Below are 14,256 nucleotides of genomic sequence, written 5' to 3' on the forward strand. Positions count from 1 at the left end.
TGAGGGTTTTGTTGATTCTTTGAATCCTCATCATGTTTGCAAGTTAAACAAGACTCTCTATGGCCTAAAACAGGCTCCAAGGGCTTGGTTTGACAAATTGAAGAAGGCATTTTTGGCCGGGGGATTTAGTCATTTAGTTGTAGATCCTAGCTTGTTTATCTATCATCAAGAAGGAAAGACAATGTATGTGTTAGTTTATGTGGATGATATACTCTCGACAGGGAGTGATTCCAATTCAGTTCAACAAATAGTTCATAAACTCAACACTCAATTTGCCTTGAAGATATTGGGTTCCTTGAAATATTTTTTGGGATTTGAAGTCACCAGGGATGCATTTGGTTTACATATGAATCAGGAAAATTATGTTAAAGATTTCCTAGAGAAGACTAAAATGATGGACTGTAAACCATGTCCTACACCTATGGTAGTTGGTACCAAATTATCCTTGGAAGATAGTGAACTATATGATAACCTAGCCCTCTATAAAAGTACCATAGGTGCCTTGCAATACCTCACTTTATCCAGACCTGACATAGCATATTCTGTCAACGAATTAAGCCAATTTTTGAAAGCTCCCACTCAGCTACATTGGCAAGCCTGCAAACGCCTACTTCGATACATTAAAGGCACCATAAATTATGGTGTACACTTCAGTAAAAGTCACAGATTTAACTTGGAATGTTACACTGATGCCGATTGGGCAAGCAACCTTCATGACAGGAAGTCCACTAGTGGTTGCTGTGTGTATCTTGGTTCAAATTTGATTCAATGGCATTCTAGGAAGCAGAAAGTTGTGGCTTTGCCCTTGACTAAATCTGAATATAGAGCTCTTACACAAGGCTCTACTGAACTTGCTTAGTTTAGTAGCTTATTCTCTGAACTAGGATTGGATGTTAGTGAAGTTCCTATCATTTGGTGCAACAACCAAAGTGCAGGGTCCCTTGCCTCTAATCTTGTCTTCCATGGCAGGACCAAACACATTGAGCTAGATGCTCATTATGTGAGAAGTCAAGTCACAGCTAATAAATTGAAAGTGCAATATGTACCTACTAAGTTTCAGAAAGCTGACGTATTTACTAAGGCCTTCTCAACCTCTAAGTTTGAAGCTCTGAGAGATCAGCTTAATGTTCAGGCTCCATATGCTCCAAAGTCTTTATAATCAGCTTTCAGCCTCTCAACTTATAGCAGTCAAAATGAGCAACAACATACTTCTCTAATCTACTATCATAGTGAGTCAATTGATAATTGTTTTGGTAGCCTTTTTTTTGGTGTTGTGAAAGTATTGTGAATTGACACATTCTTGTCATGTTGAAAAGCCTTGTTGGTATTCTTGATGTTGTTAAATCAGTCATGTTGAGAAGCCTTGTTTTTGGTATCTCTGGTGTTGTGAAACCAGCCATGTTGAGAAGCCTTGTTTTAGTACTTCTGGTGTTGTGAAATCAGTCATGTAGAGAAGCCTTGTTTTGGTATCTCTGGTGTTTTGCAACCAACCATGTTGAGAAGCCTTGTTTTGGTGTTTCTGGTGTTGTGCAACCAGCCTTGTTGAGAAGCCTTGTTTTGGTATTTCTGGTGTTGTGAAACCAGCCTTGTTCTGGTTTCATTTAAAGCCACAGCTAACAGTGATTCACATTGTGCATTAGTCATCTCTGTTGTGACTAAATTGGTGTGCCTTACGTATGGATTGGACAGTTATGGCAGTCTCACTTGTTCCACTGGCAGTAACAACAGCAGTTGAACAAAGAAAATAAGTGCTTGCAGTGCATTGAGTGACTTTGTCAATTGGTTTTTCTACATGATGCAACTGTCTAAACTATGTAGTTGTCTAAGCTCTGTTTTCTGTTTCTTTTGCTGCTTTAATGTCTGAAGAAGCACCAAGATCATGGGAGGTTCAATTTACGGAAGGATGTTAGGATTAGTGTACAAAGTTGACCTGTTGATTGGTGTTGACTGAACTGTTGACCAGCGTGTGTTGACTTGTTGACTCAAGTTTGTTTTGTATATATAAATAGCTCTATAACTGACTTTACTCTTAATGAAAAGCAAGTTGCAAAGTTCTCAACAGATTTTTCTCACTTTCTTCTTCGTCTTGATTTTCTTCTCACTTAGCAAATGTCAAATGGTAACATATTTGAGAAGAGCCATGATAATATAAACTTTGAGTTCAATTTGTGGACATTTTATTTATTAAATTTTAATTATCAATTCAATATAAAATAAACTTCAATATAGAAAATATATGTTTAAAACACAAAAAAATCAATAATAATGTAAAAAAAATATAATAAATATACATGCGCAACGCAACTTGAAAATGAATATAAGTTACAGAAATTGTGGAAGGTCAATATAAATTTTGAGTTTAAATAGTTGGTCTTGATAATATTAAGGTGCTATTAGATATCATACACGATTCACTACAAAATAATAACATCAATTATCAAAGACATGTCTGCAAAAATAATATCAATTGTATAAGGTGATGATCCTGAAAATATAATTAGACCATATAATATTCAGGTGATCTTCTCAAGTTGGATGAATGATTTAATAACATCTACCTATAATTGATATTAATAATTATACAGGTACAATTATTAATTTTATCTTAACACAATATATAATTTATATTTACTGTAAAATTTATGTAATTTAACACTTATTATGTCTTAATCTAATTAGTTTATTTTGTTATAATAAATTTGTTTACAATCTATTTCAAAAACATCGAATAAAATTACCTATGCAATGCACGGGCCCCATGTCTAGTTTATATATAAATTGTTTGGCATAACAACATATTATATAAGCTCAATCTTCAATCAATAATTATTGAGGACTAATCCTCACAAGAAGGGAATTTCAAATTGACTAATTGAAATTGGTTCTGGCATGTGAAATTGATATTAAGCTTGTACAAACTTCATGTAATCAATGATTTCAAATTTTTCGACTATGCTTTGGGCTATAATTGACAGTTTGCAATCAAGATACCTAAACAAAAACTTAACAAAGAGAAGATCTATATCGCCCCTCCTTCACCATAAATTCAACCCTTTCTTTCTTCCTTCTCTCACACCTAATCTCTCTTTTAACCCTAGCTAAACCACAACAAAGCAAAATCTCAACAAAACTAAACTAAAAACATTCATGATAAAAATAGCATTGGCAATCAAGCGTACATAAAAAAATCACTTGCATATATATACCATACCAATCGAGAAAAGAAAAAGAATTAATTTTGCCAAAAATCAGTACCAGTGAGACTGTGAAATTTCAATCTCCAGCCATCATCAGATCCTCCCTTAATTTCTTCAAAATCCTAATGCTAAACTTGGGATTTGTGTTTGATTAAAATAAAAGTGATGAATTTTAGGTGCATTCGAAATTCTAGCTCATTTGAGAATGTGGGGTTTATGTAGCAAACATGTATCCGCAAAAAGAATGAATTGCTACGTCTTACGTATCCAATTATACGAGAGACGTTGTTTGGGGTTGGGACTACTGTACTGTGATTAAAAGTACGTTTTGTTTTGCTCCTAATGACAGTTTGAATATGCAACATGCATACGACGTGACTATTAATGATTCAGTTCCATATATATGTATATATGGAACTCTGCATCAAACAGTTCCACTACTCAATCCAATTCAGGCTTACTTTAATTCTAAATACAAAAGAGTTCAGATCTTTTTGTGTCCTAAACTCAATCTAAAGTAGTTCTACCAATCTACCAACTTGCAAAATTTAATCGATTAAATATTCGGTCCAGTTCTAGAATCTCAAAACATGATTCTATAGAACAGCATTACGTATCTCTCAAACGTCATGAAGGTCGCTACATGTATTCAAATTGCAATTCACTTATGCGCGATGTGGTACTTTTATAGTGAAATTCCTTATAGTGCTAAAATTAAACGTAAACCAACAGCTTAAAATAAAAGCTCAGACACAATCAAATCATAAGGTTTTAATTTTCTTTAGGAATTTTTTTTTTTTTTTTTTTTTTTAAATTTATTTGATATCTACAGCTTCCAGCAAAAGCACTTAATTGGTAGCTAGCACTTTCAAAAGAAATTAAGAATCCATCATGTGTTTCATCATGAGGAATTCTTTAATTATTTTTTATTAAATATATAACCTACAACTAATAAAAAATAGATGAAAGAAAGAGAAAAAGAAAAGAAATTTGTAGCTGTTTGATAATACTTTCAGCTTTGTATAGAGGCATCCCAACTACTTAACTCAGTGTACTATCAAAATCATTATTACTCTAACTAATTTTCATGGCCAAATTATCAAGAAATGAGGTCAAGCTACGAATATTGCGTGCTTCTTCACTAAACCTAGCTAGGAAAACGAAACTTATCACTTCAACAACTACTAAAGCGGTTAATTGTCAAGCTTAAAATCAAACCGGAAATTATTAGGGAAGAATTGTAAGTAATGGTATGATATGAAGCAACCTCGCACATTTGGCTGGAATTGATGATATAGCAAAGGAGATGAAGATGACCACAAACATATATATCTATAAGACATATTTATTGATAAGTATCATCGGCTCATGCATTCAAAGGTTAATTAAAACCACAAATCTCCTCTTTAGTTAATCATATAGTACTGTAATTATATATGCAATAAAACCTCTTAATCTATAAATTAGTACCATTTCAATATTCATTCTTATATATATATATATAGAAAAGCCTTCTTAATCTATAAATTAATACCATTTCAGTGTTCATTCGTATACAATATATAGAGTATATCGCTAAAGAAAGAAAAAAAAGTACTGCTACACCTTTAAGAGTCATACATGAGCTTACCAAAAGAAACACAAACCCATTTTCACGGAGAATAGAAGCCATACTAGTCAGTACTCCGCATCATTGATCAACCCCGGCCTAAGATATAATCAATGAAAATGGAAGCTAAATTAGCATATAAATCATGAAATTGATTTAATCTAATGATAAACTGATTATCCAAAACATGGCTCTTATTCACTTCTTAATATATAGCAACTCTTTAATTACATTAAAGGTAACAAAAGCATGTACTCTACCAGAATATTTTCAAGTTTCTCATGAATTTATCAACTATACTTGATGACTTAAAAAAAAGAAAAAAAAAAAAAAAAACAGAAAGCAAAAATTCCTCTTTACCTATTATCTAGTTGTATATTTGTGGTAATTGGTGGTCCAGTACTTTTCCGGGCTTCTTCAAATTAGCAATGATGAGTGGGGTGTGCCCAGCAAACAAAGCAACATGACCCATTAGTTTGTCCTTCCTGGAGAATGTGGTACCGCATGAGCACTGCCATTTGAGATCCCCACAGTGCTTTTCATGAGTCCGAAGATCAGAAAGCACCGAGAATTGCTTCCTATTGCATCTCTTGCAAACATACATCTTGGGGCAATGGCTCCTCTTGTAGTGGTTCTTCACACAAATCATCGATTTCAGTGGTTGGAATTTGGCATGTTTCTTGTTCCACCTACACCCTTCTTGCGGACATGAATATTTTCTAGTAATTTTCATGGCAGACTCTTTGTTTCCCATTGTTACATTCATGTTCTTCAAAGGATTTGTCAAGGCTGCGCTAGTCTTGTATTCCTCACCATGAGCTCTCATATGCATTCTCAAATTTGCATCTCTCTTGAAACCCTTACCACAAACTTGACAATAATGTGTGTACTTGGCTAATAAATCAGCCGCATTCAATTCGATAATATCATTACTGCTTGAAGAAAGCCCCTGTGATCCTTCATGACCTTCACTAAACTCAACGCCTCGCGACAATTCCCTCGCTTCATGATCAGTTTCAACTCTATTATCGTTGCTCGGATTATGCGTGCCTTGACTATTATCGTTCGTACCATAGTTGTAGATATTGTCGCCATACCAATCGAAACTCACACTAGAACAGAAACCTTGTTGCCCTCTTTCTTGGCCGATGTTACCGAAACGATTATTAATATTGCCATCAAAATTATTTGGTTGCGATAATCCTGCGGCGGCATCAGCAACTTTAACATCATGATGTTGGTGCAATTCAATATTTGTGTTATTGTTACCTGGAGGGGATCGAAGAGTCATTTGCTGGCAAGTGAACAACATTGAAGAAGCCGCCGCGATTATTTCTTGAACTAAAGAACCCATGCTGGCCACAGCTATGGAGGTCGACTCAGGCTGATTTTGATGATCTGGGGAGATGAGAATGCCGACGACAGATTGAACCTGATGGACCTTGTCTTTAAGCAAAGAAAGAGTGTAAAGAAGAGAATTAGAGTGAGTATCTGGACCTGAACTTACTTCCATAGAAGATGAAACAACGTCCTCGGCCACAGAATACATTTTTGAGCCTTGTGTCACATTCGGGAAACAAGAAGAAGAGACCCCAGAAATCATTTTCTAATATTTGCTTTTTGGCTCTCCAATCTTGAGCGTGTTGTGTTTTCTAGATTTGCTTTTTGGATCACTATTGGGAAAATCTTGTTATTGAACAAAAGTGATTATATAGACAAGCGATATATAAGAAATGATGTCCATCTGGGGACGCAGATAAAAAAACAAAATAATAATAAAAAAATAAAAAAACTTCAAGTCAACTTAGCTAGGGCTGAGTTCATAGTATCCCCACTTAATACCTCCCTCAAATGCCACCACTCTCGCATTGGGACAACTTCTGCATAAAGAACTAGCTTGCATGGCAGAAGTTGGAATATAACATAAACAATTACCATTAATTCAATTTTAAAAATATTTTATGTTGTAATTTTAAATTTTGTAAATGAGTACAATCCTCATTTCTTCTATTAATATTGGACTTTTCCGAGGGTCTTTATTCTCTTTTCAGTCTATATGGGTTGTTCTACTTTGCTAACTATGTAAGGTTTCTGCCTAAAAATGAATAAAGAGTCCTGCCTAAAAATTAAATCATCCAATATCAAATCTTAATTGTAGATGTTTCAGTGAATTTAAAAAGAAAAAAAAAAGAAAAAAGAAAAAGAAGCATGTGCTACTTGATGTAACCTTAAGCTCTAGAATACGCTGAAATTCCATTGGTGTTCCCTCTGGTAGCAATGCACGATATGTATCTGCTACAGAATCTACTGGGGATAGTATAACCTGTAGATTAAAACAAAAGTTTAAATTGAGAATAAAACATGTAACTGGTCAGAGGACAAACCCATCAGTAATTTGATCACAAACCTTCAAAAGAGCTTCAGCTTTACTCATCTCACGGCTCACAAATTTTGAATAGCTAGCAGCACTTGCTGTCTGTATCAGAAAAATAAATGAACTGGTAAAGAAGTCTAGGCTGTGTTTGTTTCCCTATTCAAAATACTATCTTATCCAATCCTATTCAAAATACATATTTGTTTCAATATTCTCAAAATCCAATTTTATTTTATTCAATTCAAAATATTTAGACTTTTTTTAACCCTCTATGTTTGTTAATTTAGCTAAACACTTCCAACAATAAAAATTTATAAATTAACAAAAACACCCCCACCCACCCACATATTGCCAGCAGCCAGCCACCACCACCGAAAGGTGGCCGGATCTGCCGGAATGGCACACAACTAGCTGAATGTGGCCGGTTGTGTGTCGATCTGACCTTTTCCGACGGATTTTGCTAGAAAAGGTCATATCTACGACCAAAGATTTGGCCGTTAACGGGACGGCCAGATCGGTCGTCAACGATAGCCATATCTTGGCCGTCGTCAATGGCAGACTGGCCAAATCTGGCCGTCAACAGCCAAATCTTTAGCTGTTGATTTGGTTGTTTCCAGCCAGATCCATGGTGGATCTAGCTGAAAAAGGCCAGATCAGCGCCCGGTGGTGTGCCATTCTGGCTACTTCTGGCCACCGTCTGGAAGTGGTGGCCGACTACCGGCATTTAATGGGTGGGTGAGGATGTTTTTGTTAATTTTAAAACTTTTATTGTAGGAGATGTTTAGCTAAATTAACAAATGTAAGCGATTAAAAATAATCTAATATTTTCAGAAAATGTTTTCCAAAAATTTATCAAACACATTTTTAAATTCAAATTCTATTCTCGTAATAACAACCCAACTCAACTTTTTCAAAAATACTATTTTAAATACTCTACCAACCACAGTCTTAGATTTGTGTATAATTTGAAAAACAAAGCCCTGCCAATGATACTTTCATGGATTTGCAATGCAATCACAACAAAAGCATATAATATATAAATGGTTTCTAACAACTAATTTTATTGTTAAAATCATTCGTAACTGGTAAAATATGTTATTTTTCATCTATTAGATGATACAACTCACAAATTTTTGATAGTTCTAATATCACATTTAAAATACCATGACAACCAATTCAATCTTCTTATTCATCATTCTACTTGATTGAAAAGAACATTTCATATGTTCCCTGACAGTTACTTTCTATTCCAGTCAGTCCCTTCTTCAACTTGAATTGGGTCCTCAGTCAAGAGGATAAACACATTGGTGCTACCTTTCAGTTGTAAATAAGCAGATTCATAACTAGTTATATTCTTTCTTGCCTGACCATAACAAAACTAACCCAGATTTGAAATGTTACCCATGAAATTTATCTGCATATAATCTTCAAGAGTAATACTAGCCTTACAAAGAGGCATATAAAGAGTCAAATTCAACACTTGAAATTCATGATTGTCTCTTTCTCTCTCTCTTTTTCCCTTCTTTCAAAGGCTGGATTTGACTCTTTATATGGCTTTTTGTATGCCTCTTTGTAAGGCTAGTATTACTCAATCTTCAAGCTCATTTTCAAAGATTTATACTTCCAAAGAAATATGGTCAGTATGAATGTGGAAAAACAGGATGGATAAATAATAAAGACAAAGGAAGAACAAAAGTAGTAGGATGTTTCAACGGTTGCAATCAAACTTTAAGTTACGCAAAAATAATATAGCATTGATGAAGCCAAATGGAAACTAGGGATCTTCTCCATAAATTCCATGAAGTAAATTCGCTGAGGTCTCAAAGAAATTCAATTAAAGACCTTTAACTACCAAAGCATCAAAGTTAACAATGAACAAAATGTTATGGTTGATTCCAGTGCAACTTGATAGTAGACAAAATAATTTGCTTCTGTAAAATGCTGGTTATAATAACAATCAGTCTTTTAGATGTCCCCAAACAAATTCAAACAAAGCCCACATCAAAATATCAGTTATGACTAACAGTACGTTTTCATTAGTGTGCAAGGGGATGATGACTATGATGTTGATGAGCACTCAACAAGGGAAAATCTACAATTATAATCTAGACTCTTCAATCGTATTGTATAAGTACAGATGTTTATTAAGGGCATCAACTCACCTGTCGAGCAAGTGTAGGTATGTCTAAAAGAATGGTTTTTACAGCTTGCGTATCCAATAGCATCTGCAACAGGATTACAATTTATCACTGAGGCAAACGAGTAAATCACAAAGATCATAGCCAAAAAATTATGCATTTGTAAGAGTATGATAAGTGCCAAAAAAATTTACAAGTATCAATAGAATGGTTATGACAATTCACGAAGGAAAAAAAATAAGTGTTAATAACATACGAGGAAAAGTATTGATATAAAAGCTTAGCATTTATTTGTGGATAAACAACAAGAATATACAATAATTGCAAGAAAAGGAAGCAATTTCCAGTAACTTTCTTCTTTTAAAATACAATTGATATCAAGTGTCACTTGTTTGTACAGAGGTTATCAAGTAAAACCAACACTGAAATCAAATAAAAATAACTTAGAAAAGAAAATTGATGCTAGGCAAGCAATTCTATTTTATTAATTCAGAACAATATATAACTGCAACATATCAAGAAATAAAGCATTTTCAACAAGAAATAACATTTACACAAAATCATTTTAGTGCATGAGAAGCATATCAATATAATGCAAACGTCAAGGTGAATATCCTGTGACTTATTCATGCTCGACACCTTGAGGCAGTAATTAGAGATCTAAGAATTGAGGCACAACAGAGATTGAATACCAACCCATCAAATCTTTTAGAAATAATCCTAGAGGTTTTACATGTAAGCTAAAATTTCTTTTAAAGCCATGGTTATATTATTACACTAGTCCATCTTCTAGCTACAAACACACTCCATTTGACAAACAACAAACATAGATATTGAAAATGGTCGGTACCTGTTGGGCTCCAGTTTCTGATATGTGCCTGCATTTGAAAATATTGGCATAGAATCGTGGACCAAGAGATGATGCCAGCTGCATAGATTAACAAAAAACAAAAGGGCAATGAGCTACTGTACAATTTCACAGAAAGATACTCTGAAAAGATGTATGATATGAGATCACTTTGGCAGAATATTGTGTATTTTACGGCTTTCAGAAGACAAATAAAATGCATCTTGAACCTTTGAAGAATGAACGATGCCAAGAAAGGTCATAATTTTAGATAAACTACAACATTCAATTATTAAGTTGGGAAAAAATAGATGGCACTAAACAAATTTATGAAGCTTGGCAAACATGGGCATTAAGCATCAATAAAAGGACATAAAAAATAGAAATCAAACCTAAATATACCCAAATTTAATGAGTCATATCAGGCCACACATATATTGGTAGTCCTCTGTAAAATTACCTTATCCAAGAAGAACTGAAAGTAAATGGGGGAAAGAAGGCTCCCAAGTGCGGGAATGCTACTAGTAAGGATCATATTTATTCCATTAACATACCTGCAATAAAGTGGATATGGTTAAATGTGGTAATGTTCAAGGTTAAATTAATAAGTGTTCCAAGTTTTTAGAGAAACTTTCTTACTCAGATTGGTCACCCACACTCTCAAGGCTACCCCATGGCACGCGTGTCATTGCAGCCATTTCAACATCAAACTTAGTTTCCAGTCCAAGAACTAAGGTTACTAATGCTTTTGTTATAACTGCTGAAAATTCATCCTGCAAGGTTTTTTGAAATTGTGAAAAAGCAAACAGTAGAATCACTATGTAATTGTAATGGACCATTCATGAAATAGCTTAGTACCTGAACTTCAGACATATCCACCCCATCTGCTAACTGAGAATCAATTATTTTCGACACACTTTCAGCCAGTTCTCCAGACTGTCAAAACAGACCCGAATTACTAAGTTTTTTAGATACTCCGCTTGTTTATAAAGTTTTTTAGATACTCCGCTTGTTTATAGCCAGAATGTTATGCAAGTGTATAAATAAAGATATCTTAAATTACACCACGAAGATATATCAAATCATCAACAGAGAACATAAGCATCATGGAAATTTCATATTCAAAAAAACATACATGCCAGCCACCTCAAAGAGCATGACTGAGAATACTTTGCCTTGATTCAATGAGTATCAACAAATGCAGATCAGAGAGAAATAATGAACAATACAGAATTTAATATCTGAACCTTATTCTTATACTGTACCAGCAAAGTTGTTATGTCACAAAAGCTGGATTAAACAAAAGTTCAAAACAGGCTACAAGGAAGCAGCAAGACAGAGAAACAAACTAACCGTTTTGTGGCAATATTCAGCTGAGTTTACAATATAGCAAATCAACCTTTCATCCTTGTCAGAAGTCTGCTTGAAATAGTCAAAGAAAAAGCATACACAAATCAGTGCTTAATACAAACTGTAGGTAATTCCCCCACCCCCAAAAAAAAAGAACAAATCAAATAAAATATTCAATCAAATGCACCTTTATCTGTCCGTCCATACCCGTAGCTGCTGCAACGATTCCTGTACCGCTCTTAGGAAGTCTTGCAAAAAGCTTTGTCGCATATGCTTTTAGAATTTTTTGGAACACCTAACACCAGGAGATACAATTATGGATTTTCCTTATGGTGTTGATAACAAAAAACTAATTAGCAGCAAGGTTAGTAGAGTCCACGGTATTCTAAATTCCACTGCTATTGAAATGAATTCATCTTTCTCATTAAACATTCACATAGATGTCTTTTATTTCCAGGAAATTTTTAAGCATAAAATTCTCTCAAGCTAACATACAATAAATTAAGTTCATATTTTAGTTAAAATACATCTGATTCTGTAAAGATGTGTGCTCCAAGACACTTAATGATGCAAAGGGAAGTTTGCGGCATAACACTACCAAACACTGATTTCACTTTTTTTTTTCTTGATAAGATACAAGTTTTAATAATTGTAAAAATAATACAAAAACAGTGATCCCAATTTTAAGCTAAAACAAACTCCCAGTCTCCATGGATAAAAAAAAAAAACATAAGTATTCCAACATTGTTTAGAACCAGAAGACCACGTCTAAAAAACAAATTTTATCCACCGCTGCGTCTGCAAAAATTTCTCTAATTTTCTCAGAAAAACAGCTAAAACACAAATTCTTCATATAACCAAAGCTTATTCATCACTGAAAGCAGAATGATTCTCAATGAATAACTATATGCATGAGCCTAGAACAGACAAAGGGTCCGTTTGGTTTATTATTTTATACCGTATTCTCAAAATAACTGTGTGTTAGCCGAGCTGAGCCGCATGGCTTAGTAAAAGCTCGAGCTCGGCTCAACAAAAGTCGAGCCGTGCTCGAGCGGCTCGGATATATTGTCACGCCAATACTTGGCTCAACAAGCTCATGAGCTTCAGCGAGCTCGGATTTAGGGGGGTGTATGCTATTTTTGCAACTATTAGGGGGTATAGAATTTATCAGTTTGTAATAATGATGTAATAATGACAAACACACCTCATAAAAATCAAAGAACGACTCATTTGATTGGTCATTGGTGGGCTCAAGACGTTGTGGCAGTAGAGGAGTCAACAAAAGACACAGAATTCATAACATTAATTGAAAAAGACATTTGACTGCTAATAAAAAAAATTCTCTCTCTTCTCTTAAGCATAAAAAACAAAGCAACATTTTCTTTCTTCCTTCTTAGGAAAAAAACTGCAACTCCTTTCTTTCTCTCATAGCTATTAAAAACAACCTCCATGGACCAACCCTTGTTGGCTGCAGCAGGATAATTAGTTTTAGTTATGCATATGAAAAGGTAAAGTCGCCTTTTTCCAATTAGCAGTCTTTTCCGGTGGTCTTCTTTTTGGTTGGTTTTTTTGGCTTGAAATGCGTTTGGTTTCCAGTAAGTAAAGTCGATTTGTTTTATTTTCCTTTAGTTTCTCGACAACCAAATGGAATGTGAATTCTAATCATTATGCACTTTTCATATAAATTGACCAACACAAAGTCGATTTTGGCCGAGCTCGAGCTCAAGCTCGTGTAGCAGCCGAGCCGAGCTCGAGTAGCTAGATACTCAGCTTAGCTCCGCTCTTATACACCCCTAGCTGCAACAGGCATTTGAAAAGGCTTCCTAATCTTTGTTTGAGCACTCAATCCATCAAGACTTTCACTTTAAAAAATGTACTGTTTTAAGGTTATATTAAAATTCAATCTCCGGTTAAAATAATTTTCTTATTTTGATATATTACAAATGTTACTGCAGCACAGACAACAAATACAACATATGCATTATTTAATGGATATTCATGACAAGTTTAAAGAACAAACCTTGAACAAATTGAATAATGTCTTGCTTTTTGTAAGAGCACTGCACCGCTTTAAGCTCCTCTTGATTATAAGAAACAACTGCAATTGACGACCAACACCAAGAAATACAGTGAATATGATAATTGGGAAATCATATTAAACTGCATATTTTCCCATACAAAATAACTTTTAAAAATGCATTCAAAACAAACTGCATGAAAGGATCTTGAAAAAATTATAGTTCAAATTCCCAACTGTACCAACTTGGAATTCAATATTATTCTAATATTCATAAGTCAATCAGAATAAAAATGAACAAAAATTATTTAACACCAAAAAACTGAAACACATGGTTAATTGTCAGTAGTTAAAGGGATCTAGTTACTTAGGTGAGTAACTATATTAAGGCTGCACGAATTGTTTCTTGCTATAATTCAGAACAGATACAAGATTGGACCAGAAATCAATAGGTAATAATAAACCTCCCCAAGGGCCAAAAAGACCTCTTAGTATTATCAAACATGTTAAGCAGCCCCGAAAAAATTGTCAAAACTAGAATAGGTCAGCCCAAAACTTGATTCATTCTAGTTAAGGTGAATAAAGAAGAATGATGCGTCTATGAGCTATTTTGAGATTGAAGGCCAAGAGGATACAAGTTGGGTTGAGCAGGGTCAGGTTGGACTAAAGCAGAATTAAGGTGTAGATAGCATAATTACCTGAATAATATGAATTAACAGATGCA

At 34.3% G+C, this 14,256-nt stretch overlaps 2 protein-coding genes across 2 annotated transcripts; both read right to left on the reverse strand.

Annotated features, from left to right (window-relative positions):
- Positions 1-4,717: 4,717 nt before the first annotated feature.
- On the reverse strand, positions 4,718-6,476 carry LOC116140716 (protein SENSITIVE TO PROTON RHIZOTOXICITY 2-like). The gene is made up of 2 exons (XM_031426310.1): positions 5,167-6,476; positions 4,718-4,905 (listed from the first exon to the last, which is right to left on the reverse strand). Exon 1 carries the CDS (start codon positions 6,407-6,409, stop codon positions 5,174-5,176), a length of 1,236 nt encoding a protein of 411 aa, XP_031282170.1. The 5' UTR covers positions 6,410-6,476; the 3' UTR covers positions 4,718-4,905; positions 5,167-5,173.
- Positions 6,477-8,417: 1,941 nt separating this feature from the next.
- Positions 8,418-13,612, reverse strand: LOC116140688 (vacuolar protein sorting-associated protein 53 A-like). Its single transcript, XM_031426285.1, has 9 exons — positions 13,536-13,612; positions 11,703-11,810; positions 11,519-11,584; positions 11,024-11,101; positions 10,805-10,938; positions 10,626-10,719; positions 10,169-10,246; positions 9,343-9,405; positions 8,418-8,543 (listed from the first exon to the last, which is right to left on the reverse strand). The coding sequence occupies exons 2-9, from the start codon at positions 11,718-11,720 to the stop codon at positions 8,418-8,420; spliced, it is 657 nt and encodes a 218-aa protein (XP_031282145.1). The 5' UTR covers positions 11,721-11,810; positions 13,536-13,612.
- Positions 13,613-14,256: the final 644 nt, after the last annotated feature.

Source organism: Pistacia vera, unplaced genomic scaffold (assembly GCF_008641045.1).
Source record: "Pistacia vera cultivar Batoury unplaced genomic scaffold, PisVer_v2 Contig375, whole genome shotgun sequence".
Taxonomy (NCBI): domain Eukaryota; kingdom Viridiplantae; phylum Streptophyta; class Magnoliopsida; order Sapindales; family Anacardiaceae; genus Pistacia; species Pistacia vera.